Below are 27287 nucleotides of genomic sequence, written 5' to 3'. Positions count from 1 at the left end.
GAAGTCATCGATAGGTTTTTTTCTGACTACTCGAAAAGACCATCCATTACCGTGCTCATTGTTTCCCCAACTCAGAGAATCTGCACTTACGCAGATTGATTCACAGTGATCTTTAATGTATATTTAATGAGCTGCAAGGCAAGTGTTCATTTAGCAAGAACAAGTTCCTGTACTTACATTTGACTGGCAACTGTGAGTGTTGGTATTAGCCAAACTGTGCTTACATGTGCATCCAATCTCTTCATAATAATAATAATAATAACAACAACAACAACTCTTCTACCATGACAAGCACTATGCTGTTTTGTTTTTGTCCCAGGTCAGCTTTATTAACTTGCACTGACTCTTTTTAGTCTTCATAAATCCAATTAATCCACCCTAGGACATCTAAAATCCTCTTGAGTGTAGATCATTTACGAGACCGCAGTATTACTTTAATCTGTCCTTGAGCCCAGTCATACAGTAAAAGTAGACTTTGTTGCCAAATCAATAGTTAAGCCATTAACTTTGACCAAAAATGGCACCAGGCTATACTAATATATTGTCAAATCGTTTTGTCATTGCTTTTTATTAGTGCAACCTTTAGGGTCAGAAAACATGGACTACCCCATCCTGTCTGGTTTAGGCAGCAGTGCCCACACACGCGCACACACACACACACACTTTTTTTCCTCTCAAGACGGCCACATGTATGTTTATACTTGTAAGCTTGAGGAGAAACATGCTGTAAGAGGGAGGGTCAATTGCCACAAAGGTCATAGCTCAGAGTTCAGAGATTAGGAGGTCACACAGTTGCACCATCTGGCCCACAGAACCTCAAAATATCTGACACCATTTTCTAGCTACAAGTCTTCTCAGTTTCTTTTATCCATTTATCTGTTTTTATATGGTACTGTAAAAAATATTGAGCTACATACTTATCAGAAGAAAGTGGAGAAAAAGATAAAGCAATGTACTGAAATGTGCAAACATACATGGGAATACTGTATCTAAGGCAAAAACAGATTTTGTACAGGTCTAACGGGGGTGAAAGTCAATTCTTCAAGACAACCTGAACTCTCTTAGACAGCTTTCTTGTATTTTCTTTGAGTAGTCTTCTTGAGGCTTCTTGAAGGACATTTAGAGCTCTTTTTTTGATGTTGGCCATCTTTTGATCTCAAACTGCTTCAATAATTTTGAGGTTCGGGCTCTGGGGAGGCCAGTCCATAACTGATAGTGTTTCGCTGTGTGCCTTCCTATCTAGGAATGCTTTTACTGCATTGGCAATGTGTTTGGAATCATTGTCATTCTGAAAGATGAAACTGTTGCCAAGCCGTTTTCTTCCTGTTTCCCTTCTTTAAGAATGACTTCTTCACAGCCACTGAGACCACTTCTGATGAGGCTTCATTGGATCAGCCTATTTCTTAGAAACACAATTTTCAGATACTGTTCATCTGCTTTAGATTTCTTACACACACACTGCACATCATCCCGAGATGTGCTACAATTTTGTCTCTTTCTGAATTACATTGTTGGCGCAAACATACAATTTTATACCCGTCAAACTGTGTTATCTTTTCAGCATTTTTCATATACTCAAGATTGGGAACAATGTCCAAAGAAAAACTTTGAAAGATCATCCAAAATCCTGGACAACTATTAGTATTACTACTACTATTAAGATCATTTAAAAAAAATGACAAGAAGGTCTAGCTTCTTAGAAGCAAAACATGAAGAAAAGAGGACAGGCCTAGGACATTTGCACAGTACTATACATCGTAGACTCTACTGTATCTCTTAGTGATGGTGTTTTTGTTGTGTTTGGTCTGGTTGCTGGCCTTTTTCCTAAAGCATTACATGATAAAGGGTTTGTCACACTCAGTCTTGTCACTAATGGAGCGGATGTAAACTAATTGGTCATTCCACACTGGTAACACTTGGTCCAGTCTCTCCTGCTGCGTTATAATTAGTTAAAGCTAAGAGGTCTGGATTGCAGATATTCTCCTCCAAGTACTGTGTTCGGGATCACTGAGCAAGTATTTACCTCCTAGGGATTATATAAAAACACACCAGCGTGGACACACACAGTGTGGAGCGTCATACGTACACATGCCCTTTCTTAGCAAATGAAGGAGCCCTGTCAAAGGTTATTTGTAGAAGCTCCCATTGGTTCATTTCAACCAAAAGAAAACAGCAGACATAGCAGCACACACAGAAGCAGCCTCAACATAAATAGTCCTGCTCCGCTAAGAAAAGTCTCACAAGTGTAAAGTGACAGATTAGATTTCCTGTAGTACAAATCATGCCGATCAGTCACGTCGTGTCTCAAGTGAAGACACAAGCAGAGGGATGACTATGCTGGGCTTTTACTGGATGTGACAGTGGAACAGCTGGAGTCATTGCAATCAGTACAATCATCAACATTACTCAAAGAACAGACCAGAAGGAAGGATATGAGGAAGGAAGATGGGAACTGGTGACAATCTGCCACTCAAAGTAGTCCAACTTCCACTGAATAGCAATAAAATGTGGATATATAACGTTTTTTATTTTCAGTCAGAGTGACACATGTGGTTTTTGTCCATTATTCTAGATTATGTTGTGGAATAATAAAGTGGTTGTCCAGTATGCTAATAAATACAAATGGCTAGGTGATATGCACCACACACTTTTCCCATGTTGGGGTTAGAAGATATAACAAACAGCTACTGTGACTCATCTGCGTCACTCTTTATCTGTTGTTTTAGCTGGACAGTAACTGCATAAATCAGATCAGCATTTGCTCTTCTGGGTTTTTTTTGTTTTTACCCACTAGGCTTTTCTGTTTTCTCCATCTGCCTGCACCAGGGTGGAGTTTGCTCCCTGCTTCCTAGCTTTGAGAGTGCTTGTTAAATGACTGTTGGACGATGTAGCTCTTTCCATTACACGAGTGTTTTCAACACTGATGGACTGAGGGATGGGCATCTGTGTGTGCATGAATATGGCTTATTTCTACGTATATTACTGGATGTTTGAATATGTTATTCAGCTTGTCTCTTCTATTTATAACATTAACTGGCATGGAATATATTATGTATTAGAATATAAATGTCCATAACTCATAACAAGCCATACATTTCAGAGAGAACCTAAAGGGACTGATGTCATTTGATCAAACGCTATACAGTGGAATTCAGTGGCCCCTTACCCTCCACCTCTCACATAAACCGTCAGCCAGCCTGTTGTGATAGACCTCCCACATGCGCACACATAGCAGAGGCAACCTTTAGACTAGTGCGCGCCACCGAGCAGCCAGCAACAGCAGCAGTCGCTCTCCATGCAGACAGCGAGGTATTCAGGAAAGAGAGGAGGAGCAGGAACAGTAGCCAAAACCAACTCCCCCAACTCCTGCTGTAATCCTTCATGTCCCACCCCGGGGGCAACTCTGCAGGGCTTTTCCCAGCTTAGTTTGGGACTGTACTCTCATCCTCTGCTCACACAGGTAGGGGAACCACCTCCTGCTAAGGTCTTTCCGCCGTTTCCTTTGACAAGGCTGTGACTTAACTTTGAGTTAGCTTGTTAAAGTGGTGTAGCTGAGGCAGGGAGGATGTCAAATTAGCTGTGCTGGCGTCACATTTGGCTACTGGGCAGGTGATTATAAAGGCACTGAAATGGAGAAAGTGAGGAGGGCTCTTCTTTCATGACTTATGTCTATGTTTATCGGCATGACTGTTGCATTAAAAGTGTGTGTGTGTGTGTGTGTGTGTGTGTGTATATATATATACACACGTGTGTATGTGTGCGTGCGCTCATGTCAGTGGAAATAGGTTGATACCCACTTGATACCCAAGTAGTTTCATGGGCTACATAAATGTGTCATGATGACTTGATTTGGAGTGTCCTGTTTTACAAGTGAACTTTTCAGTAGAGACTTAGGGGAATAATACAGAATAACAACCACCAGAAGTCTGAACACTTATTCTAATTGGTATGTACTGTGTGTAGTAACTATGGCAACAGCCGTGAGTATTGATACAGTGAGTTGACTTAACTGCTGCTACTGTATACATCAAATATAAGCCTCCAAATGCTGTAAATCTGCAGCGGGCCATATCGGAAACACTATAACAGTGGTTACCATAACGTCTTTCTCTCTGCATGTGCCCCAAAAATCTACCGAACTCGTTAGCGGCTCAGTAGTAGAAAACCGATGTTTTTGTGACCAGGAGCCACCAGATTTGTTTCCACCAGCACCCTGACAGTGTGCCATTCCCTTGGCAAGTTGCCTCTGGCCAGTCAGGGAGACCTTGCAGTACTTGGCTTGTATACACCCACTGAGCTCCATTACAGAGCCCCGTATTCACTAAAGCTGAGATGGAGATCTCTATAAGGTACCGAGATACAGACAGCGTCTTTGTGCAGCTTCTTTTCCAGCTGTAAAATCTGATTTTGTTATCAGGGCGTGCCTATTCATGCGTTATGAGTGAGGAACTTTCATAGACAGTGGAAGAGGAATTGTTTGAGAAGGTACCGTTTTCCCTCTTTACTCTCCTGAAGCGTGTTTAGCTGTCGGTAAATGGTGTTACAGGATGTCGGTCGTGATTTTTGTTGGCATTACATTCTTGAAGATTGGATTCCTGTTACGGATCACATGCAAATGTTGCTAATTCAGTTGGCATTGGGCTACTGCGTTGGCTGGATGAGAGAGGGGAAAAAGCGAGCATGTAAGCTCATGTGTATAAATACACATGTGTTTTCAGCCTTTTTTCTTTTTTTGTTGTTTTGCTTTCAGTTGCATAGGCCAGAAAAAGCCTGCAGGACTTCCTTACTCAGTGAGGCAGATTTTTCCAGTGATGACTAAAATTTTCTGTTTAGGGCACCCTACTTCCTCTTTATTAGACTTGTGGCTGAGTTTGGATCTACAATATAATGTGTCAGTGTGTGTGTGTGTGTGCGCACGTGTTTGTGCTTGTTTGCAGCGGCACTTCAATCTTGGCTTATGCAGAAACAACTCAGCAGGTTACATCTGCCGTGTATAGAGATCTATTTATTTTATATGAGACCATCATGTTTGCGGTTTTGGGGATCATAAAAAAACAAGTTAACCACCAGTTCATCTGCTGATATGCCAGCATTTCTCAGGTGACACATTTAATGCAATTGGCTTGAGAAAGTGCAAGGCAGACCCTCGTGATTTCATCGTTTTTTCCACAGCACATGCCACAGACCCGGCTCATTTCCTGAAGCTGGTAGAATAGGTGGACACGAGCCAGTGTTTAATTTTACTGCAGCTGCTTTGGCTATACCCACAGAACCTCTTGATGTCCAGCATCTCTGATAGTTCCTCACACTTTTTTCTTCTTCTTAATGTCTTGATGAATCCCATGTGTTTATATTTTGAAGATTAACAATTACAGAAATAAATGTGCAAATTGCTGTGGCTCTAAAAATACTTGGGTAACAGAAAATTGAAGGTTTGTGGAAAATGTAGGCATCTTTAATTGTTGTATTTGGCTTAATGTGATTCTAATGATGCTTTTTCATACTTTTGTTTTTAGAAGTCATTCATACCCAAGGACCCCTGGATGGCAGCCTCTATGCCAAAGTACGCAAAAAAGAATCTGTTGACGGAGCAGTCACATCAAACGGCCTTCCACCCTCTGCTATTGAACATGCTTTACCTGCGGTTGACCATGCCTTGTCTGTGAGCAGCGACTCAGGAAACTCTACTGCCTCTATCAAAACCGACCGAACTGATGAAGCAACAGCAGCCCCTCCGGCTTCCACAGTGAACCAGACACACATTCCTGTGGGTGAGGAGTTACCCTCGGTCCATCAACACGCTCCACCTGCCCAACAGTCTATCAGTCCGCAAGAGAAAAAGGAGCTAGAGCAGCTACTGAGTGGCTTGGAGGGGCCCATGCACAGACAGGCCTTCCTATCAGCTCCAGCATCCGCTGTTGGAGGGATGCTTCACCTGGTGCCCGCACAGGTCCATGTTAATGGGCATGGTAACATTGACCGTGAGACCGACATTCTAGATGATGAGCTTCCTACCAGTCAAGAGGGCAACAGTGTTGACAGCCTTGGGACGTTCTCTTCCACAGATGGGCGGGCTACACCAGCTGATCTCTACTATCAGTCTGAGTCCATTATCAATGGTCAGGACCACGTGCCATATCTGGAGCGCAACGTCCCAGAAAAGCCTCTGGAAACCGTCCAACCACAGCTTGGCATATCTGGCAAGTCTGTCACGTTGCCCCACAGTGATTCTACCCCATTCTCTGGTAGTTACATGCCTACTCAGAATGGCAGTCTGTACCGCTCTCAGTCTTTTGGTGCAGAGTTAAAGTCAATGCCACAAGCTCCCACTCGCACCACTAGTAGCAGGGATGCCGTCCAGCGTGGTCTCAATGTTTGGCAGCGGTTCGGAGTGCCAGAAGAGCCAGTAACTGAAGGCCTCACTTTTAGTCCGCCTCCCACTGTTGCAACCATGCCCAGCCACCACAGCCTGCCACAGTTCCCTCATCGCCACAGCGCTTCGCAACAAGAGATTGAGCAATCAATTGAAACTCTTAATCTCCTTATGTTGGACCTGGAGCCAGGCCGTTCGCTGGTGACAAAGTCCCAAAGTGCTCCATTGCGCGAAAACTCTGCTGTAGTGACCACACAGCCATCCTTTTCTCAGAACCAAACCAGGCCCTCCTACCTGCCTGATTCCACCATTCACACCCATTTTTCAGGCCCCATGTCCAGCCACTCATCACCGCCTGTGAAGCCTAGTGCATCAGAACCTGCACCTGTCCAACGATCTCCGAGTTACACCTCTGGAACAGCTTCAACAAGTACTTCCTCACAAGCCTCCCCCACTGTAAGTTGCCAGATCAAGACAGTCAACACTTACCCACCAACAACGCTGCCCCAGTCTGCAGAGGCCTCTGAACCCCAGAAAAGCCCTAGTGCATCTTCAGCATCACCCCAGCCAAGAGACAGTGAGCCTGATGAGGTCTTTAACATTGAAGGTCTGGTGGCCCAAAGAGTGGCTGGTAAGATCACACAGTTTATTTTATGCTGACCCTTATATATGTATAGATTTTAAAACTTATGATAATGCTGCAGGTTGTATCTTCAAAGGTATTTGCTTTATATGATCTGACAGCTTTCTGTATTCTTTCTGGCATGTTAAAAAAAAAAAACCCCGTTAAAATCCATTTTTACTACAGATTGATGTATGGGCACTGAACTTGACCTACAGTACATTCAACTATGTGTGTCAATAATACTTACTTTCTATTTTTGTTCAGCCACGATAACCATGAAGTAGTCAATTTGATATGACATTCAACAAAAACTAAATTGCTTGAAGTGGCACAGTCTGTGGAAGTTTATACTCCAATACTTCCAATTTAGCAAACTGTTGATGTCTTTGAAAGTAAAAAATAAGATGAGCTTTCTGTCTAAAAAGCATTACTTTATTTTCTACTATGTGTCATAAAGCTCTTTAACTAGTGTTTTATATACAGCTGACAGATACCGTTTCTAAAATGTAGAGACTGTTTTACTAAAGAGTTCAGCAGCTGACATTGTCTCCTTCTACAAAATTGTCCAAATTTCTACCATGAGGACTGGCACAGAACTGACTAAGCCAAACTCTCTTACTACAGCCCCCCCGTTACAGTCACGTGAAAAGTTTTTACAGGACACTTTGCAGTCCTAAATAAATGCCCCCTTACTGCTTCTATGGGAAATTAGGGGGTAGAACATCACTGCATGTCGTGATTTTACAAAAGTTGCATCTAAACAAACAACAAGACTTCTAGCACAATGTCCTTTGGACGGATATTTGGCCATGATGCACGGCAGCATGTCGAGCAAAAACCAACAAAAGCTTCATACCATTTATGAAGCACAGTGGGAGAGGGCGGATGACTTTGGCTTGTTTTGCACCCACAGAACCTTTGGAATCATGATTGAACTCCTGTAGTGAGACCTTAAGAGGGCTGTGCAAGAATGAATTCCTGTAAACGTCAATGAACTAAAGCAGGCCAAAATTCCTCCACAATGAAGTGTGAGACTAATGAACTCACACAGTAAATAATTACTTAAACCTATTGCTGCTAAAGGTGGGTCTAGATATTACTTAATCGCGGGCTGTAGTTAGTTTTTTACAGGACATCAAGGAGTCTGATGGAAACTCATTCACATGACCGTCACTGTACATTTAGTTCATAATTGGCAGCAAATGTAGAATAATGTAGTGATGAGTAGAGTTGATGCCATCATCTGTGCACTGTATACACATCTCTCTTGGAAAACACTGTTCAGCCCTTATCTCATTTCCTGCATGTCACATCATCAGTCCCCGTCACTCAGGCTCAAACAGGAAGGGTTCTCTCCAGTCCAGCAGGTTGACTATCCCTAGATAAGCTTGGGAGACATCCTGCAGAATGGCAAGAAATTGAACAAAGTCAACATGACGAAGTGCGATAGCCATGACCTCAGATAGCGAACATGAGGCTTTCCAGAATCAACAATACTTCATTCTGCTGCCATTTGAATGTAGAACACTTTTTACATTAAGGAGCACAAAATGGTAGTTTTTGTTCTTGTAACATCAGGAGTTAAAAATACCTTTTACTTTCTTTAAAACAGAAATATACTTATGTGATTTGTTTGGGGACTGTGAAGGTAACATTGTGTTACCTCTGGGTTTTTTTAGTGTGTGTGTGTGATTCACTCTTGTTTTCAGGAAAAAGCATCTTTTATACAAACAGAAAATGTCTGTTATCTCCTCGTTCTGCTGTTCTTATCAGACCCCTCATCCCCCATCTCCTTTTTTCAGTTTCCTCATCATTCTTCTTTCTTTCATCATTCATCTGTTTACCCCAGAGTACTCGGCTCGTGTCCAAAGTGTCATCCCCAGCATGACCTCTTCTCAGTCTGAGCACCGCCGTTCTCACTCCCTCTCGGGTTGGTTCTCCCATCCTGTCTGAAGGAACACTTCAAAAAAAGGAAAAAGAAAGAAAGGAGATCCCCTCTTCTTCTTCTTCTTTTGCAAGTGTTGCTTCAAACAGAGTCTGTATCTGCTTTGCCTTTGACTGATGTGGGCTTTGGTTTGCATTTTTAACCATTTTTCTTGTTTAATACTAGACTGCCCCCATCTGCTCATTTTGTCTTTTTATTCCACTTCCTCCCTTTTATACGTTTCTCTGTCATCATCAGGTTTGAGGTGCATCATCATCAAACTAACCACTGATTCCTTTCTTCGTACACCCTCACACTTCATCTATGTTTGTTCTGAGCTGCTTTCTTCTTCAAGGTTAGGGAATCGCCCCAACTGTGGTGCAAAAAGAAGGGGAAAAAAACCCTCAATTGGATAATGTTAAAGTTTCACAAGAACGACACAGAGGAAGCACAAAGGAGGCTCTGTCCCTTGCCAGGAGAGTGCATGTCACAAGATCCGTTTTGCCAAACTTGGGAAACAATACCGAGGCCAGGATACACTGGGCTCATTCAAGGCTGAGTTTTTTCTCTTGTGCTACTTTCAAGATTTACAAAGCCAGACAAAAGACACCGAATGTAAAAGAGGGACCACAGTCCTAGTTGGAAACATCACTAAAGTGCTATATGTCCCCTGAGAACTAGTGACCACAATGCAGACAGGATTGTTCTGTGTAAGGGGTCAGTCTGGCCTCTCCACCACAGACAGTAATATCCTTTGCAGTGATGCAACACTACATCACAGTTAAATGTTAAAATGATCTAGGATAGAACTGGAATAATCTCTGAGATCATATTTACAGCCATGACATTTATATACAACAAACTCCCAGAACTATTCACGCAAATGTCACGCAAAAGTGCAGATCATTAAGACGGCTCAGTTCTCTTATTGATCTGAACACTTTCCCAGTAATACAGTCTGCTCAGTCTGGCCTTAAATGCCCTTTCTTAGTTGCAGAGGTGCACATATGGAAACGGCGTTTTTCACTTTAAAAGAAAAGAAAAAGCACGCCACAGGATCACCGATCAAGTTTGTTTTTCGAATCAATGCCATGATATAGTTGGACTTTCAAAAGCTCAGAAATAGGAGATGAGAGAAAAAAAAATCAGTTCAAGGGATTACCAGCAGCCCCAGCTGGAAACTATTAGCTGTCGCTAAGGCAACGGCATGGTGTTTGACAGCGCTCCGCTGTAGAGCAGTGTATCATGGGTACATCTGGTTGTCAGTTTCCAGGCTCGGTGTGATGGTGTGTTTCTGTTCTGGGGGTGTAGACTGCATACTTTTAAAGCTGTCTAGATGAAGATTTTGGCCAGTGCTGAAATATCTGAGGCATTCCACCTACGCCGGCACCGATTTCTGCCTTTTAAAATTGATGAATGACTTATATACATAAATTAATAACAGGCATTTGGAAAGTTCTATTCAGTTTTGGTGATAACTCACAGGAAATTCTTTTTAACATCTCAGGTTTTGGTAAAAGCAGTGCCTGATAACTTTAATCCCAACTGTCTGACTGCTACATCTCCAACTTTTCTCCTAAGATATTTGGCCAAATCTTTTTTGTCTCACTTCAAAGTGGAGCCGAGTGAAGGGGATATCAATATTTTTAGGTTTCCACAACAGTCAGGCTTTCAAGATGTCCACAAAATCATCTGCCAGTGTTAGGATGAGAGAAGCGCTCGGTCACACCAGCGTTTCCCACAGAATCTGCAGCAGGGTGGTGCACGCTTTCTTATAACAATTAAGGAATTCTATATGCTGTATATATATATATATATACACACACAGTCATTATTTTCTGTTGCAGCTTTTTGAGTGGACAGAGTCCAACTCCACCGTCTTGAATGACAGCTGGTAGTTTTTGTTTTGCGTTGCAGTCTCTGTGAACCTGTTGTACACCTGCTGCAGGTTCTGGGTTCTGGTTAGCTCACACCCGATTTCCAGAGCAGAAGATGATCTGCCAGCAGCTGCAGTGTAAAATGGTCCAGAAAAGGATGGCTCCAGTGGCTGATAGAACATGTACATAGGCTGCGAATAGTTGGGGCTCGCTGGTTAGTGCTGACTTTAAAAACGTACCAAAAAAAAAAGGAAGTAAACTTTATCTCCCTGTAAGGATATTCCGTCTGTACAAGGCATCTTTTCATTTAGGTCTGAATTAGAGGCATAAATAAACATAAAGGTAGAAGCAGGGGAAGAGTTGGTGACAAAATTTGAAACAAGATACTTGTTAAAAAGTGTAAACAGGCGCCTGAGAACAAGCACCATCACAGCATTTATAATCCGCCCACTACCCTCTTTGTTTCTTAATGTTTTTTTTCCTTCTTTTCACTTCCTCCCATTAACCTCCATCTAGTTTCAAAGCACTGGGCAGCCAGTGCTAATCTTTGGCACTGGCTTTTTCTGCTTTGGCCAGCATTTCAGGTATTGCTACCTCAATCCTTTGAGTCAGTGCTGAATATTAGCATACAAAAAGCCTCTTTACTCCAATCCTGTTTGTTTTATGCTGCTAGCTTTTCTCTCTGCCTCTCAGTTCAAATGAGATTAGGAAAAATCAGCTTATTGGCTGCTCTGAAGTTCAGCCAAAACATTCAGTTTGCACCAGCACATCAAAGAGTTTGTAACAGAACATTTTGTCCTAGTATTAAAGAATTGTTGCATAGAAGACGGGAGTATCATTCTGTGTGCCACATTTCCAACATGGTGTGGGTTTCTTCTGAATAACGCTGTTGACCTTCCGGCTTCTTCTTCTGATGAGCAGCTAATCCGTTCTTAACTTTTTTTTTTTTGTATGTGCATGTTAAATTTGAAAGGACCACGGGCTCCTGCCGATGCTTTGCCTGGTTTGATTGTCTGCAAAACACACACAGTGGCCTGTGCATTGAGCACTAGAGATAGCTGACAACCATTAACATTCGGTGGCGTTGATGGAAGTGATGGAGTGAAGGCGGATAAAAGAGAAGCAGCAAGCTTTTGCCAAGTTGTAACACTCACTTGCTTTTCTTAGGCGTCCAGGCCCGTGTGTCATCCTTGGATGAGCCCACAGCTGCTCCCCGCCGTCGCATCACCAGCGAAGGCCAGAACCAGAACGGACCAGATGACAGTACGTCTCCTGATGTCCCACTTCGCTCTCCTATTCGGTGCGTTTCACCAGAGTTTGTCAACGCCATAGCGATGAACCCCGGTGGACGGCCAAAGGAGGTAGAAAACGCTTTTCACATTTTCTCTGCACCAGCGATGGCAGTTTCTGTTTTTCTTCTCATCTCATCTCTTTTCCTACTCCAGAAAAATATGCACAGCTATCGAGAGGCCTTTGAGGAGCTGGAAGGAGGTCACATCAGTCCTACACCCACAGTTGGTGGTGAGGTGTTTCCCCAAACCCCTGCCTTCCCCGTCTCACCGCAAACCCCTTACTTCAACCTATGTAAGTCCCCCCTCCGGCTGACAGAGGGCACTGTGGAGCTCAGGTGTAATTACTTTTTCAAGATTTATATCCTGGAATTTAACAAATGATTATTTTTAGCCTTTTTTAATCCAGCACTGAACCTGCATTCTTTCTGATGGCCAGCAGATGGCGACTCTCCTGGTCGCAAAATGAACATATAGAATTCTGTGTGAACTTAACACTCGATCTATGACCTCAGTTAACACTGGATTGTTTATCTTCCCCACCAACTGTTTCAAATCAAATTCAGTAGGACACGAGGTTTGTTTAGCAAAGTATGCTCTCCAGTTACAGTTTTTGACAAGACCTATGTAGACAAACCAGCATATAAGTTTGAAAAGCATATCCACATACATCCATCTACCCCCTCTTAGTCTCTCACACACCCAACAAAAAAGGTCATGCATTACATAACAGTGTCTTAGCCAGCTCTGCCAATTACCTCATCCAGTTCTCTTGCGTATCTCCTCTTTGGGCACTCCCATAAAAGTTAGTTATAAAACGCAGACACTGTATTTTTAACACTTATTTTGTGGCCGAAGATATTTCCTCCCACTTAAACTAGGAACACTGCTCAGGAACACGTCTCAGTCATACGGAGCTGCACATTTTTTTCACAAAGCAAACCTAAATGTTTGCGAAACAGGGAGAAAAAAAATAGTTGGACTGGGTTTAAAAACATGAAGATGGGCCAGAAAACTTTTTTTTCTCCAGCTGTGCACAAACTGGTGTTAACTGGTTACCAGTTAACTGAGAACAGTTTTGCAAGTCCTTTGCAAAACCTGTTGAAAGCGCATGGTTGGCTAAATGATGAGCGCACGTGACATCGGATTTATTTCCCACCAAGCTGTCTTCTGAGTAGTGTGTCTTCAAATCACCTGTCCCTCCCTCGCTCTAAAGACACACACACACCAAAACCACTGATTAAAGGTGACACATCAGGGTCTCAAGTACAAAGAATTGATTAGGATTCTTTGGTAAGTGGAGGATGCACGGCTCTACCGGAGTTCCACTGTCCCACAACGTCAGCCATAACGACCCCCTCGCCCCCATTACCCGCCATGTACTACAATCCTGCACCGCTTTGGCATGAGAACCACACGAGAGCAGCACCTACAGTTAAAACTCTACAGATTAGGACATGCAGACTCAAACACACACACACAGCACAGCCATTATCATGAACTTTTACACTCTCTAGAGCTGCTGCTCTCAGTGTATATTGTTATCATTCGTGTTTGGGGTCATGTTGCTGCCTTATTTCACTGCATTGCCTCCCTTCGCCTGTCAGTCTTACCCAGCTAGAGTGTCTTGATCTGATAATTCTGTTATCTTGATTTTATTTTAATTTGGGCTGGAGGGGAAAAAAGAGAAGTGGGCATTGCAAAAAAAACAGATGTAAGATAGGTAATGTTTTGGAAAGACTCAACAGGAGTATTACATATTTGTTGTTAGAGTAACACAGGTCTAATGGCTAAAGCCTAAGAAGTAACATATTCCTCTTCTTATCTTTCCCTCCAGTGTCAGTACAGCAGAGACTGTCTAAGCTCGTGTTTTACCCCGTTACTGGTCACATGCATGTTTTGCCCCTCCATCAGAGCATGAGGCATGGGCACCTTCTAAACACTGCACTCGTGTGTGCTAATTGATGGAAATGCAATACTGTGTCTTGACAGCTTTTCACCTGTTAATTTAACATTAATAGGTTTAAACATTAAGTTAATTAGATTGCCTCATAATTTTCTAAAACCAGTGATGAGTTAGTGTTAAACTGTGTGAGCAGGTAGCAGCTGTCAAGAGGTCTGTAATGTACCATGGTGCGCGGTGATAAATGTCTGGTATCTCTTCAGGTCGCTCCCCTCCTGGTCTTGCCAAGACTCCACTGTCAGCCCTGGGTTTGAAGCCCCACAACCCAGCAGAAATCCTCCTCAATCAAACAGGCTCAGGTTGGTTGCAACAGTTTCAGATTCTGGTGATGCAAACACCTTTGGTTATCGATAAATGAGAGTCAAGTTGCCACTCCTTTCTAATGACGTATATAAATACAACTGAAGATCATTTTATAAGCATACATTTTAGTTCAGATGAGCTGAGAAACAGAAATAAAAGGAGTTTGGTTAAAAATGACAAGACAACATTTAACTGCTGCTAATATTTCTTTCCCTAAAGACACCAAACACTAAAGTTTCCAACCCCCTTGATACGTCTTGGTTTTTTTTTTGTTTCTTTTACAACATTTTGTTCTTTGGTTTATCCCAATGATGCTTCACAGATGATGAAAGCAGTGAGGGTGAGGAAGGTAAGAGCTCCAGTATAATGCCACATATCATCATTCACTTTAACCCTCTCCACCCCATTTTTCTCAACATATTTAGTCTTTTTCCGTCCACGTGTCACATTCGGCAAAGCCATTCCCATTTTTAGTTGCCATCAGAGTTAAGTAATAGAGTATGCTGCTTTTCGGAGTGGTCTTAAGTACCACTTTAGGCTATTATTTGCATTTTATCACCCTTATGGACAATAATGAGGCACCCCACCCTGGAAAATCAGAAACCCAGTATAGAGCTTTTACTTATTTAGGCGTGTCTTTCATATACAGCACCAAGAAGCTATGTGGAGTCTGTCGCCAAGTCAGCAGTGGCAGGAGGAGAGCCATGCACATCACATAGAAGCCTTACTCCGCTGGGAGATGCTACAACCAAGCAGAGAAGTCAAAGTCCCACCACCACTCACACACTGAACCCACCTTTGTCCAGCAGCAGTCCCATACAGAGCTCACCGGGGTAAGATGGGCCTGTCTTATAGTCATGTTTAGCCTTCTCCTTGAGTACTTGTACTCCTCCGTGAGAAGCTATACTGCATTATTACGCACGCTTATTTACTTCTCTCGCTTCTCTTTCAGCGATCACCCTGTAGCAGAGAGCAGTGTTAGCACTCCGTCCCAACCCACTACTGATTCCGGGTTCCGCTCCCAGCCTACAGAGAGTGCCTACCCCACTCCTACTCCATCATATCAAGCCTTGAATACCCCCACTTCATCCTACCTGGATTCTAGCTCTCCAACCTCCTCCTACCTTGGCACTGCAACACCCACACCACCTTACCTGGGTCCCAGCACCTTGTTAGGAAGCTATGCATCCTCAGATCCCAACCCGCCCAGTTCAGAACCAGTTCAGACCACACTCGGCCATGGAAGCCCCAGTAAACAGATCCAGACCAACATCATTGGCTCTACTAACAACCCCGTCCTCCAGCAGCGCCCCAGTAGTAATCAGGAAGTTCCCGCCATGAGCCAGCAGACATCACCAGCTAATGGCTTTGAAGTGGGCGTGTCGGGTCTCAGTGGCAGTCCCGTCCTCGGTCATTGTCCATCTCAGGGAGCGCAGAGCAGTCCAGTCCTCAACAGGCAGGCTGCTATGGGGCCAGGGCCCCAACAGAGCCCAGTCCTCAGCAGACAGCCGTCCCTCGGTCAGCCTATTCAGAGCAGCCCTGTGCTCAGCCGACAGCCATCGATCACACAGGCTCAAGGAAGTCCGGTGTTGGGCCGTCACCCCTCCATTTCTCAGATGTCCCAGAGAAGCCCCAGTTTAGACCGTCACCCCATGCACAGTGGTTACACGACACCAGATGAACGACATGGGAACCTGTCACGACAGAGCAGTTCTTCGGGCTACCAGGGACCACCAACTCCCTCATTCCCCATCTCACCTGCAGGCTACCAAGATGGAGGGATGATGGGGATGGGTTTAGGGTTCAGGCAGGGCAGTCCAGCCCCTGGATTTCAGCCCCAGCTTCCAGAGAAGAGGCGCATGTCAAGCGGCGATAGACCAAACGGAGCGCTGTCCTATGGCACGATGAACGGGAAGATGATGCCCACAATGAGTGGAGGAGGCAATCCCAGCTACTTCCACACACTTTCTGACTTTTCAAGGTTCACTATGACTGGTAAGTACATACAATTTATGGATTCTTAAGGGGTTCATTCCATAAACTGTATATAGAAGTGCGATGGAAAAGTTTCCAGACTCTGACCAGAAAAATGAAAAGTACAAACCGGATTTAAACTGATCAACTGTCAACTGTGCAAAATTAGCATCCGAGGTAATATGTCAGTAAACTATGGATTTGCTTGCTTGATCTTGCTGGCAAGCTAGCCAGCTAACTCTAGAATTAAACAATTAGTACAGTTTGGCACCACTATGGTGAAGTCAGGGTTTCAAAAACAGCAGTCCACAAATCAGCATTGATGTTTTGTTTTTTTAAATGAGTTTCGAGTGTTTGGGGTGACATCCGTTTTATATCTTGGCCGATCCAGTTCACAGTCAAGGCAAAGAGGATATATTTTTGTGATTTCCTGTTACATCTTTGGATTTTTGTTGCAGATGGAAGCCCCGACAGCAGGCTGAACGTCAAGTTTGTTCAAGACACGTCCAAGTTCTGGTACAAACCTGACATTTCCAGAGAGCAAGGTAGGAAGTCAAAAGACCTCATTTATTATATTAATCAAATATAGATCCATCCAAGTGGGTGGATTTATGTCATACTTTTAAACATTTAGACAAACATTAAGGAACAGAAGCAGCTGTCATCATTAGCAGCGTAACATATCAGCTGTGTTGTGAGCAGTACTTTTGCAAACGTTATTGTGGTGAACATACAGAGCATATTATAGAAATGACTTGGGCTGCATGGTTTAATTGAGTATTACTCTGAATCCTTTGAGTTGCACTAAAAGGAGTCTTTGTTGAAACTCAAGTCATTGTTCTGAATGTCAGTGATGTAAGTCACTGGACCCGGCAACGTCATCTCTTTTGATAAATGCACGTACACATATGCACAATACTGACGATGCATGCAGCAGCATACACAAAACATTTCTGTCCTCCTGTGTTTTAGCTGTGAGGTCAGCAGCTAGTGACTGGCCTGTAATGGATTATATCATGTTAAACATAAGCATATGCTCAACTGCGATGACATCAGACACACGGAGAGTTTATACTTAGTGCAGTGCACTCCCAGAAAGAAAGCCACACCATATGCAGAGAATTAGGGAACATCTGCATGTGTTGCTCATCTCATCCATCTTCCTTGCTTAAACTGTCACATGTGGACAGGCCTGGGCATTGAACTAAACAGTGAAGTTAAAGCTCTAAAGCTCCTCTCTGTGAACAATGGAGTGTCTGAAGCAAAGTGTCATGTTAGAAGTTGTAGTTCTAATAAAGTGCAGACCAACGGCAGGTTTTTTTTTGTTTTTTTGTTTTTTTTAAACAAAGGGTCAGGACTCATTTCATCCTACTCTTACTCATGCTTCACTTTTGACTTCATGCCACCTTCTTCCTTGGCTTACCTTCATTCTTTAATGACTTTTCCGACCTCCAAATTCCATCACCTAAATTTAGCTGGTGGAATAATAAAGAGGTTTTTCATTGTGGACAAATTGTCTAGTTTTTCTTTCCCTCAAATGCATTTCTTTTTGTTAAGTACTTATTGTAACAAATAAAGCTTCTAACCATAATTGTGTAACATGTGGTTTGTATACTGTAGTATGCAGTTTCTCCATGTTTTAACAACAACCTGCCAGGGGCCTGCACATCGACAATGTAATCTAATACTGAGCTTTGTTACAACTTATTGACATAACACAGAGGAAAGTGCATGTAATAGATAAATAACAAGACTAATGCCAGGTTCACTTAGTTCTGTATGACATTTAGGACTTTAAGATGGTCACCGTGTGGTATGAGGTGACTGTAGGCTCAAAGATTCTTGCAGACTTTGGCCAGGATACATACATTTCTACATAAACACAGAGCAGATCTGGCTTTGCTGCCTTTTGCCCCTATTTGATATAATCAGGAAGGAGGTGCCAGAGAATTACAACTAAAGACAAGAATTTAAACAAACACTAGATCATACTAAGAGGACAGATCTGGACTGCTTGTCCTTTGGCCGATGTATCACTTCATGCATTACACTGTACCCAAGACTACTAGCTTTTTCTCTCTTATCCATTATACCCTAAATCTTTGGATTGGTGCTGCTTTACATCTTTGTTGTGTCATCTGAACCCAGCAAAATTAAAGAGCGACTGTTATTTCATCTGTGAGGCCATAATGAGGCACAGGCGAGTCGTTCTGAGAGCTGCTAGCAACAGCATGCTATCAGAAACGGACGGCCGAGGAGTTTTTACATTCGAGTTTTGGTTGTTGAGAAAGGCACAAATGAAATGTGGCTTGTTGATGATGTCAGATTAACAGTCAGTAGATGTTAAGATAACCTTTATTAGTCCCACACATGGGAAATTTGTTTAAAGATTTGTTAAAAGATCTTAATTTATCTTGAGGTGAGTGTTGGAACATCAATCCATCTAAGTCGGTCCATAAACCGACTCCGCAGCCCTGCTGCACCTGTGGCTTGTCATGTAGGTTATTGTATCACCTCCCAGATTCCTGATGCTCTAAAGTAACTCAATGTTCTCTGTGTTCCAGCCATCAGCCTGCTGAAGGACAGGGAGCCCGGAGCCTTTGTTATCCGGGACAGTCACTCCTTCAAAGGAGCTTATGGCCTAGCCATGAAGGTGGCGTCTCCTCCACCCACTGTGCATCCGAACAAGAAAGGTAGGGGGAGGACGGTGGGCAGTACATCAAAGCAGTTACAAATGTGCCAAATATTCAGTACACACACTACTTCTGTGTTTAGTGCAGCCCTTCTTGTTTTGTTGGAGGCAGCATGAATGTTAGTACCTTAATACCAAAGATATGAGGCGATGTCTGAATGCGATTCAGCTGGTGTATTACCCGCCTGGACTCACGCACTGCTTGGCTCTTTTGTTGCAGGTGACATCACCAATGAACTGGTGAGGCATTTCCTGATCGAGAGCAGCCCTAAAGGAGTGAAGCTGAAAGGTTGCCCCAACGAGCCTTACTTTGGTTAGTGGAAGCACTCTTGCTGCTGTCTTTCATTTCTAAAACATACACTAACAGCTTAGCAGTGACATAACGAGTCTGTAGGAAATGTCAAGCACGAGCGCTTTCTCTCTTTTGTGTGTCAGTTGAAAATTTGAGCCCCTTTCCAAATTTGAATTTAGTTAACGAGGGATCCATTATGGTTAATTTAAAATCTAAATGTGTATTCTTCGACACTAATAGAGTAGTTTTCAGTAATCCTTGGCCATGATGCAGCCCCTCAGTTCATACACTCCCTAAAAGAAGCCTTTTAACTCCCTTCACCTCCCTTTAAGTTAGCTTTCATCAGATTGGCTGCCCAATGGAAACAGAAGGTTTGAAAAGCAGCTAAATAGGGCTTATCTTGTAGAAAACCTACAAGAAAAAGTCACTATAAGAGTCAAAAGCTCATGCTTCAGACTGGTCAAAATGCTCAGGGGGGATTACCTGCACATACATTTACCTCTTTATTTATAATTTTAATATGGGTCACCATAATAAAAACCTAATGTCAGCAATCTTGTTAAACAATTAACCAGCTACAGGTCATCTATACCACGTGTCAAGATGGTCGTTATAACTGAAGAAAGCAACACTCCCAAACTGGAAGCTTCTGTGGAACCAGCTCCCAGTTTGGATTCAGGAGACAGATTCTCTCTCTACTTTTAAGATTAGGCTTAAAATGTTCCTTTTGATAAAGCATAGAGTTAGGGCTGGATCAGATGACGTTGAACCCTCCCTTAGTCACGCTGCAATAGGCTTAGGCTGCTGGGGGGCTTCCCATGATGCACTGCAGTGTTTCTTCTTTACTCACTATGTGTTTATACACCTCTCTGCATTAAATCATTAGTTCTTATTGATCTCTGCCTCTCTTCTACCTGTCTTCCCCCCATCACTTTTCAACCCAGTTCTGAGGTTTCTTCCTGTTAAAAGGGAGTTTTTCTCTTCCCACTGTCAACAAGTGTTTCCTCTAAGGGGGTCATTTGATTGTTGGGGTTTTTGTTCCATTGTTGTAGTTCTTTATCTTGCAATATAAAGCACCCTGGGCTGACTGTTGTTGTGATTTGGCACTCTAAGAAGAAAACTACCAAGCGGCAGAATTGATCCAGTTATATGAGGAAAAAAAAATCCACAAACTTTCTCATGGCAACTCAAAACTCCCTTTAAGTAAAGCTGAACATTTATAAAAACTTGTTTCTCTTTGACAGGTTGCCTGTCTGCATTGGTCTACCAACATGCTATAACACCACTGGCCCTCCCATGCAAACTAGTCATTCCCACCACAGGTATGTGAAATAAGTGTTCTGTGTAACATGTATTCCATTTAAAAGTGTTTCTGTCTTACTCTTAAGCAAATCTTTACAGTTAAAAAAATAATTTTTTTTTAAAAAAAGTAATATGAACTGAAAATCTGACCCTTGATGGAGTCCTCATCCCAAAACTGTAAACTTTAAACTTTCTCTCCTGTAAATCAGAGCTCACTGAGGAAGTACCAGAGGTCACAACAGCAAACCCGATGGCTGAAAGGCTGAAACAAGGAGCAGGTAAAACCTCCTCCTCAGTATTAAAAGTCATTAGGATATTTAAGTATAACATTCCAAGACAGTCAGCCAAGTTTTGAGGTTCTTGGACATAATTGTCAGCGTCATGTCACTCATTCTGACAACGTGACGTTCTTGTTGTCCCAGTGCTGAGGGCCCCTGCTGACTCCCATGGTAAACCCAGTGCACTTTCATTTGGAAACCTACAACTGGAATGTGCATCGTGTCTGTGTGTTGTCTGTCCGTGTATGCTCCACAAATGAAGACGAATAAATAACAGTCCTGTGTGACAGATTTCCCCAGAACATGTCTTTTAACACTAGCGTCCAGCTTGCGCTCCATAACAGACAGAATGTTTTATGTGGAATGATCTGTTTGGTTTCTAAAACCCCAGCCTTGTTGCAGAAAGCATGCACTCTAATGAGGACAATGTCAACATTATTGCATGAACAGATTGTTCACGATTGGGTTTGACACCATTTATCCAGCTGGGATGTCTGCTCTCTTTACAGCATGCAATGTTCTCTACATCAACTCAGTGGAGATGGAATCACTGACAGGGCCTCAGGCTGTCGCTAAGGCCATATCTGAGACACTGGCTGCTGCTTCTCCACCTACTGCCACCATTGTGCACTTCAAGGTGTCCTCACAAGGCATCACACTCACTGACAACCAGAGGAAGTAAGTCTAAACCACGCCTGTCCCATCTTAAACATGAGGTGTTTGATGTCTCACAAGTGTAGACGTTGCATGTCATATGTTGTCGCAGACATATTTTTGACGAGCCTTTGACATCTCAGCGTATTTTAAGATATAAACATGTCTTTAAAGGGCTGGAATTAATGAATATGAGCAACTGAACACAATCACAAAACAATAGAGAAAATTAAAGTATTAGAATTTTTATACACTATATTATTAACTATTTCACAGCTTTCCCTATTATTACATCTGCATATCATCATTACATTTGGGTGCTGAGCTTTGGAAGGGTGTTAGAGAACAGTGAAGCAGACGTACTGGCCTGTTGTAGAAAGATAGAGCTAAGCCAGAAGACCAAGGTTTTGACTACCCAGTGGCTCTATGTCCCAGTCATCAATGATGGTCACGAGCTCTGGGTAGTGACAGAAAGAATGACACTGCTGATACAAGTGACCAAAATGAGTTTCCTTGTTGAGTGGCTGTGCTCACCCTTAGAGATACTGTGAGGAGCACAGTGTCAAAAGTGTGTCAAAAGGGGCTAGCTGAGGTGATCTGAGCGTCTTAACAAGATGTATCCTGGATACCTCCCATTTGAGCTTTTTAGGGCACACCCAGCTGGGACAGGAGCCCACAGTAGAATTTGTTGGAACGATTATATATCTCAACATTCCCTGGGAGGAGATGGAAAAAGATCTTGGGGAGAAAGGAAGTCTTACTGTCCTTTAGCCTGTGGCCATACCAAAAGCACTTTAGATAAGCAGAAGAAAAAGGGTGGACATGTGCATCATATGTTTCAGTTTTTATTTATGTAGTGGTAGTTCACAGCAGCAGTTTTCTCAAAGCAACCCTAAACTCCAACTTTGTGATCAAGCACTTGGTGACGGCAGAGAAGAAGAACTCATTTTTAACAGGAAGAGTGATTTTAAGCATTCAAGTTCACTACTCGAATGCTTGAAAACATGAACTTTGAGCATTATCATAGAAGCTCAGCTTCCACAAGTTTTACATTAATGTTTTTAAATGCACAGCTGTCAGGAAAAGCATGCTAGCATTAACAAAGAGAGATAGCTTACTGATACTGATGGCATGAACAATTTAGAACCAGTCTGATGTGTAGTGATACACGAGAAAAAGTAGAACCCTTGCATAACTGGGACAGTCTGAGTTTAAAGTTCATATTGACCAAATCAGTCTAAATCATCAATGGTTGCTCTGTTTAAAAGCTGTATAAAAGTATATGACATGCAACTCCACAGAATGGACGTTTCACTTTTTAAGTTTTGTGTCATTTACATCTTTTTTTAGGCTTTTCTTCCGACGCCATTACCCTACCAACACTGTCACGTTCTGTGATATAGACCCTCAGGACAGAAAGTGAGTACAGAGAGCCATTAAAATTCTTAGAACAATATTAGCGACTTGTTTTCAGTTCCTCAAGTGTGTTTAAAGCCCGTGATTTCAGCTAGTCCAAGTAGCACATTGGTTTTGTTTAATTAAGACCTTAAACAAAATACTTTTAAATCATTTCAGATGGAACAAACCTGAGGGAGGAACAGCCAAGTAAGTAAACTTTCCTTTCAGTCAACATTTGATACTTGAAAGTACTCTTTTTAAGAGCTTGACCGATGCTGATATTTAGTTTCTGTCAGACGCACCCATAACAGTTGCTTCGTGTAGTAATTTGAGTCCTTACTAAGATGATATGGCATTGAAGTTTGAAAAACAGTTTGTTTTACTCTTCCAACCTGCTGATTATTCGTTCACACTCTGCTTGTGTTTGTAGTCTTTCAAACACATTGCAAACAGAGAAGTTACACAGTGCCCTCTGGTGGATTGTGTAACATCAACACAATGGTCGGTGTTACTTCCATCTCTTCCTTCCTTTTTAAACTTTGATTAGTTGGCTGTTACAACCACATAACGATATATCATCAAAGATACTATCCGCTGTTATGTCAGTGGGGCTCTAATGTGAACTACTTAAAAGGTAATTTTTGTAATAACACTCTGGTAACTGGTAAAAACCTCACCTCCATGGGAAGCAGGAACAAACATTTTCAGTTTCACTTAGTACTTTGTACTAAGGGTACTATTGGCATTATAATGAAGTACATCCTGGCAATAGTTCAGGTAATGTATTTTCAAAAACTACTTCCTGTCGATGGCTTCAGTTCGGAAGAGATTAAACTAAATAAACAAAACCAAACACACATTTACAAAAATACCTTAAAGTGTCTGTAAATCTGCTTTAAGTCGTTGATGAATGAAAATGGCAGCCCTAATGACGAAATCTCCAATATTGATGTTTCAGGCTGTTCGGGTTTGTGGCGCGTAAGCAGGGAAGCACAACAGACAACGTCAGCCACCTCTTCGCCGAGCTGGACCCTGACCAACCTGCCAGCGCCATCGTCAACTTCGTCTCGAAGATGATCACCTCGCAGAAACGATGAGCGCTGTCAGCAAAAACCCCTCACGCTTTTTTTTTCAAAATAACTTTGGTTATTTTCCTTCCTTTTCTTTTAAACCTCACAGACGCTCTCGGCTTTCAGTTTTACGTATCGCTTCATTTTTCCTGCTCTTTCACATTTAAGCCAACGCGTGTGTAGTTGTGAAAGAATGAGTGCGCGTGTGTTGAGAGTGTGTTCGTGTGTGCGCGGCTTGCATGCGTTTGCTTATAATCTTGGATGGACTCCAGAATGGACCAGAGGAAGTGCAGGATGAGGCGTGGCTGTGTGTGACAATGGGTAAGGGAGGCGACTTTAACCTCCCGGGCAGGGTTAACTCATGAACAGGAAGAGGGAATGACATTGTGTGCAAATGTTATTTTTTTAGCAACTGTTTTATTTTTTGTTTTTTTAAAAAAAAGAAGAAGTCAAGTAGTGTGATGTAAAAGGTGGATTGTGAATCTATCAGGCTTTTTTGACTGGTCAACCAAAGATTTTAAAAAAGCAGTCAGGGCGGGTATAGCGTGCCACTGACTATGAGGGTCGGAAGTATTCTTTTGTAAAACAAATATGGCTGCTTAAACAAAAAATACTGTTTCTTTCTGTATGTACTGATACTGTAGGTCAATTCTGCACCGTTGCCATCTTGCAAAAAAAGAAAAAAAAAAGATTTTTTGCAGCTGGTAAGGGTTGTGTAAATACTCTAGATTGCTTTTTTTGAGTAGGACTGTTCTAGATAACATTTGGTGCCTGACTTTCTTAACTAAATGCACAGCTTTTAAAGAAAAAAAAGAAGAACCTAAAACATATCCACGCCGTCTTAATATATGCAAATAGCCAAAATACCACAGGTCCTTCCCTGTTCGTAGTGTAGCTAAAGATGCGACTGATGTGCAGCTTGAGCCTGAAGAGATCAGCTGAACCTTGCATTCAGTGAGACCACAGAAAAAACATTATAGAACAGGCCACTGAATCACTGCATCCACAAGGCATTGATTGTATCAGAGAAGCGTGGAGGAGGAGGGTTTGCTTCCCGTCTGCCACCATCCTCTGTTCAGCCTCCGCAGCCACACCGTTCACTCATGATTGAAGGGCCGAGGGCAGTTTTTGTGAGGACGATCTTTATTTTAAAGAAAAAAGATTTAGTCCTCCAAATCTGCTCTGCACTTTTCTCTGCTCAAAGTTTCCATCGATGAAAGAAGCTCTCACCCTACCCAAAAGTAAGCTATACATATAAATATACATATATAGATATAAATATATATATATATATAAACTTCCAAACAGTGACTTAAGATATTTATTTTTGTTGCTTTGTTGCTCTATATTATCTTGTATACATGTATTATAAAGTATACATCAAGATTACTGAAAGCAAGAAGAAAAGATTGCTTTTATTTTGGCTAAAGTCAAGTGCATTGACGTATATAAAGGTGTAAAGTGTGTGCATTTTAAAAGGGGTATCACTGTTGTTTTTGAATGTTTTTTTCACAGCATTATTTTCTTTTGTTAACATTCTTGTTGTTTTCTTGGGGGAAATATTTTGTATGAAAAATGGTTGTTACTAAAATCCAAATTGGAGTTATCCTAAAGTGATGCCAACGCCGCTGTTTTATTAACTTAAAACCTGCCGAGAAAATACGTTGTCCAAGTTTAGAGCACTTAAAATGTTAAAGTATTATCCGTGTTTTTGTTGTCAACCGAGTGGAGGGGAGCTGTTGACAGACCTGTGTCATGTCCCTGCGTGTATTCAGGCAGACTATCGGGGGTCCTTACTTTCACACTGCCTCACAGTAGGTCTGAGGCTTTTAACAGCAAAACCAAGTCAGTTTAGTAAGTAGCTGCTTCCCCCGTGTGGCGCAAAAGGATCACTACAAAGGAGCCACTTTTAATTTAATACAGTGTTTTAGCTGTGAAATATTGAGTTAACACAATTTGATCACTGACAAAACTTAAATGATTTTGTAGTTTTCTTGACAAACAAAATTATTTTGCTTTTTCAATTTTAATTAAAGGAATGAGCGGCAATGAAAACTCCCACCTATGGCAGCATGATGCAACATAAGTAAGGGTTAGTTTGGGGGCCTATTTGGACTCAAACCTACGTCTCCAAAAAGGAAAAAAGCAACGGAGCCCTTCCAGGAGTTTTATACCTGACTAGAATGTTCCATTATTTATTAGCAGGAGCTTGCATGCTCGACTCAAATTGTAACCGTCGGCCTGTTGACTAATCTGTGCACAGCATCTTCATGACTCATTTAAACCAGCCTTTCCGCAGAGAAGCCCATAGGAAGATATCAGTGCGAGTTTCACGTGACGACTGCCTCTTGGCTCAGCTTATAAGACAAATAAGCTTTTTTGCCTACAAACTCCTTCTTGAGGGGAAAAAAAGATAAAAGACTTCCTAACCATGAAACTGAATGTCAGTCATTTGTTTGCCAAGATGGACACTCCAGTGGCGTCTGCCCACTCTAGACAGATCAGTCTGGACCCAAGAATGTGTGTGAATGAGCTACTATTCCTGTATAGAGCTTTGTCATGTTGTTTTGGTTTGCTACATTGTATGGCTTTTACTATTTCTGATGGAAAAAAAAAACACATTAAAAAGCAGTACAAATCAAAACCACCTAAGTTTGTTCTTTCACTAAACAGGCAGGTTGGCTTTGTTGTGCAGAAACTGAAGATTTAAGGTTAATTTAGCATAAAATATTACAACATTGCATTTAACATTTTTAAACTGATTACCAAATTGATGGGTGGATGAGGAGTAAGGTTAGTGAATCGGGAAGTGTAGAGGATGAGTAAAGACAGGACAGCTATGAAGAGCAGAAAGGCTCAGATGAGATTCCCATGGAGATATAGAGATGTCTACGAGAGAAGGCTTTTTAAATCAGACTGTTTAACACAGTCTTGTGTAGAGTGACACGATGCTTGAGAAATGGAGAAGTGTACAGGTTCTGATTTTCAAGAATAAAGGTGATCTGCAGAGCTGTGGTAACGACACGGATAGAAGCTGATAACTATACAATAAAGATGTTAGAATGAGTTGTTTGGTTAAGAAGAGTGGTGATGATCAGTGAGCAGCAGTGAAACTTTAAATTAAGAAATGAAATAGCTTTACAGATGTGACGTTTGCTTTGAGAGCGTTGATGGAGTACAGAGGAGGTCAGAATGAGTTTCACTGAAAGCGTCTGATAGTGTGCCAAGACAGGAGCTGTGGTGCTGCATGAGGAAGTCGGGGTGGCAGAGAAA

General features: G+C 42.2%; 1 protein-coding gene across 16 annotated transcripts in view; it reads left to right on the top strand.

Moving 5' to 3' along the window:
• The window catches only part of tns1b (tensin 1b), a 184819-nt gene extending 158161 nt beyond the window's left edge, over nucleotides 1-26658 (top strand). For 11 of the 16 annotated variants that reach the window (XM_014334657.2, XM_042222520.1, XM_042222518.1 and 8 more), the window contains 17 exons: nucleotides 5517-7004; nucleotides 11967-12160; nucleotides 12245-12383; nucleotides 14255-14350; nucleotides 14677-14703; nucleotides 15004-15187; nucleotides 15307-16349; nucleotides 16787-16873; nucleotides 18893-19021; nucleotides 19241-19333; nucleotides 20557-20634; nucleotides 20824-20892; nucleotides 21037-21063; nucleotides 21402-21570; nucleotides 22897-22965; nucleotides 23122-23151; nucleotides 23903-26658. In XM_014334657.2, the coding sequence (XP_014190143.1) occupies nucleotides 5517-7004; nucleotides 11967-12160; nucleotides 12245-12383; nucleotides 14255-14350; nucleotides 14677-14703; nucleotides 15004-15187; nucleotides 15307-16349; nucleotides 16787-16873; nucleotides 18893-19021; nucleotides 19241-19333; nucleotides 20557-20634; nucleotides 20824-20892; nucleotides 21037-21063; nucleotides 21402-21570; nucleotides 22897-22965; nucleotides 23122-23151; nucleotides 23903-24041 (4061 nt within the window). In that variant the 3' untranslated portion in view covers nucleotides 24042-26658. The remainder of the gene's footprint in view (nucleotides 1-5516; nucleotides 7005-11966; nucleotides 12161-12244; nucleotides 12384-14254; nucleotides 14351-14676; nucleotides 14704-15003; nucleotides 15188-15306; nucleotides 16350-16786; nucleotides 16874-18892; nucleotides 19022-19240; nucleotides 19334-20556; nucleotides 20635-20823; nucleotides 20893-21036; nucleotides 21064-21401; nucleotides 21571-22896; nucleotides 22966-23121; nucleotides 23152-23902) is intronic. The other 5 variants (XM_042222511.1, XM_042222519.1, XM_042222516.1 and 2 more) reach the window with 5 other exon arrangements.
• The last annotated feature ends 629 nt before the right edge of the window (nucleotides 26659-27287 follow it).

Source organism: Haplochromis burtoni, unplaced genomic scaffold (assembly GCF_018398535.1).
Source record: "Haplochromis burtoni strain Fernald_Lab_line unplaced genomic scaffold, NCSU_Asbu1 Contig_87, whole genome shotgun sequence".
Classification (NCBI taxonomy): domain Eukaryota; kingdom Metazoa; phylum Chordata; class Actinopteri; order Cichliformes; family Cichlidae; genus Haplochromis; species Haplochromis burtoni.
Note: the sequence above shows the minus strand (reverse complement) of the source record. Positions and strands in the feature narration are given on the sequence as shown.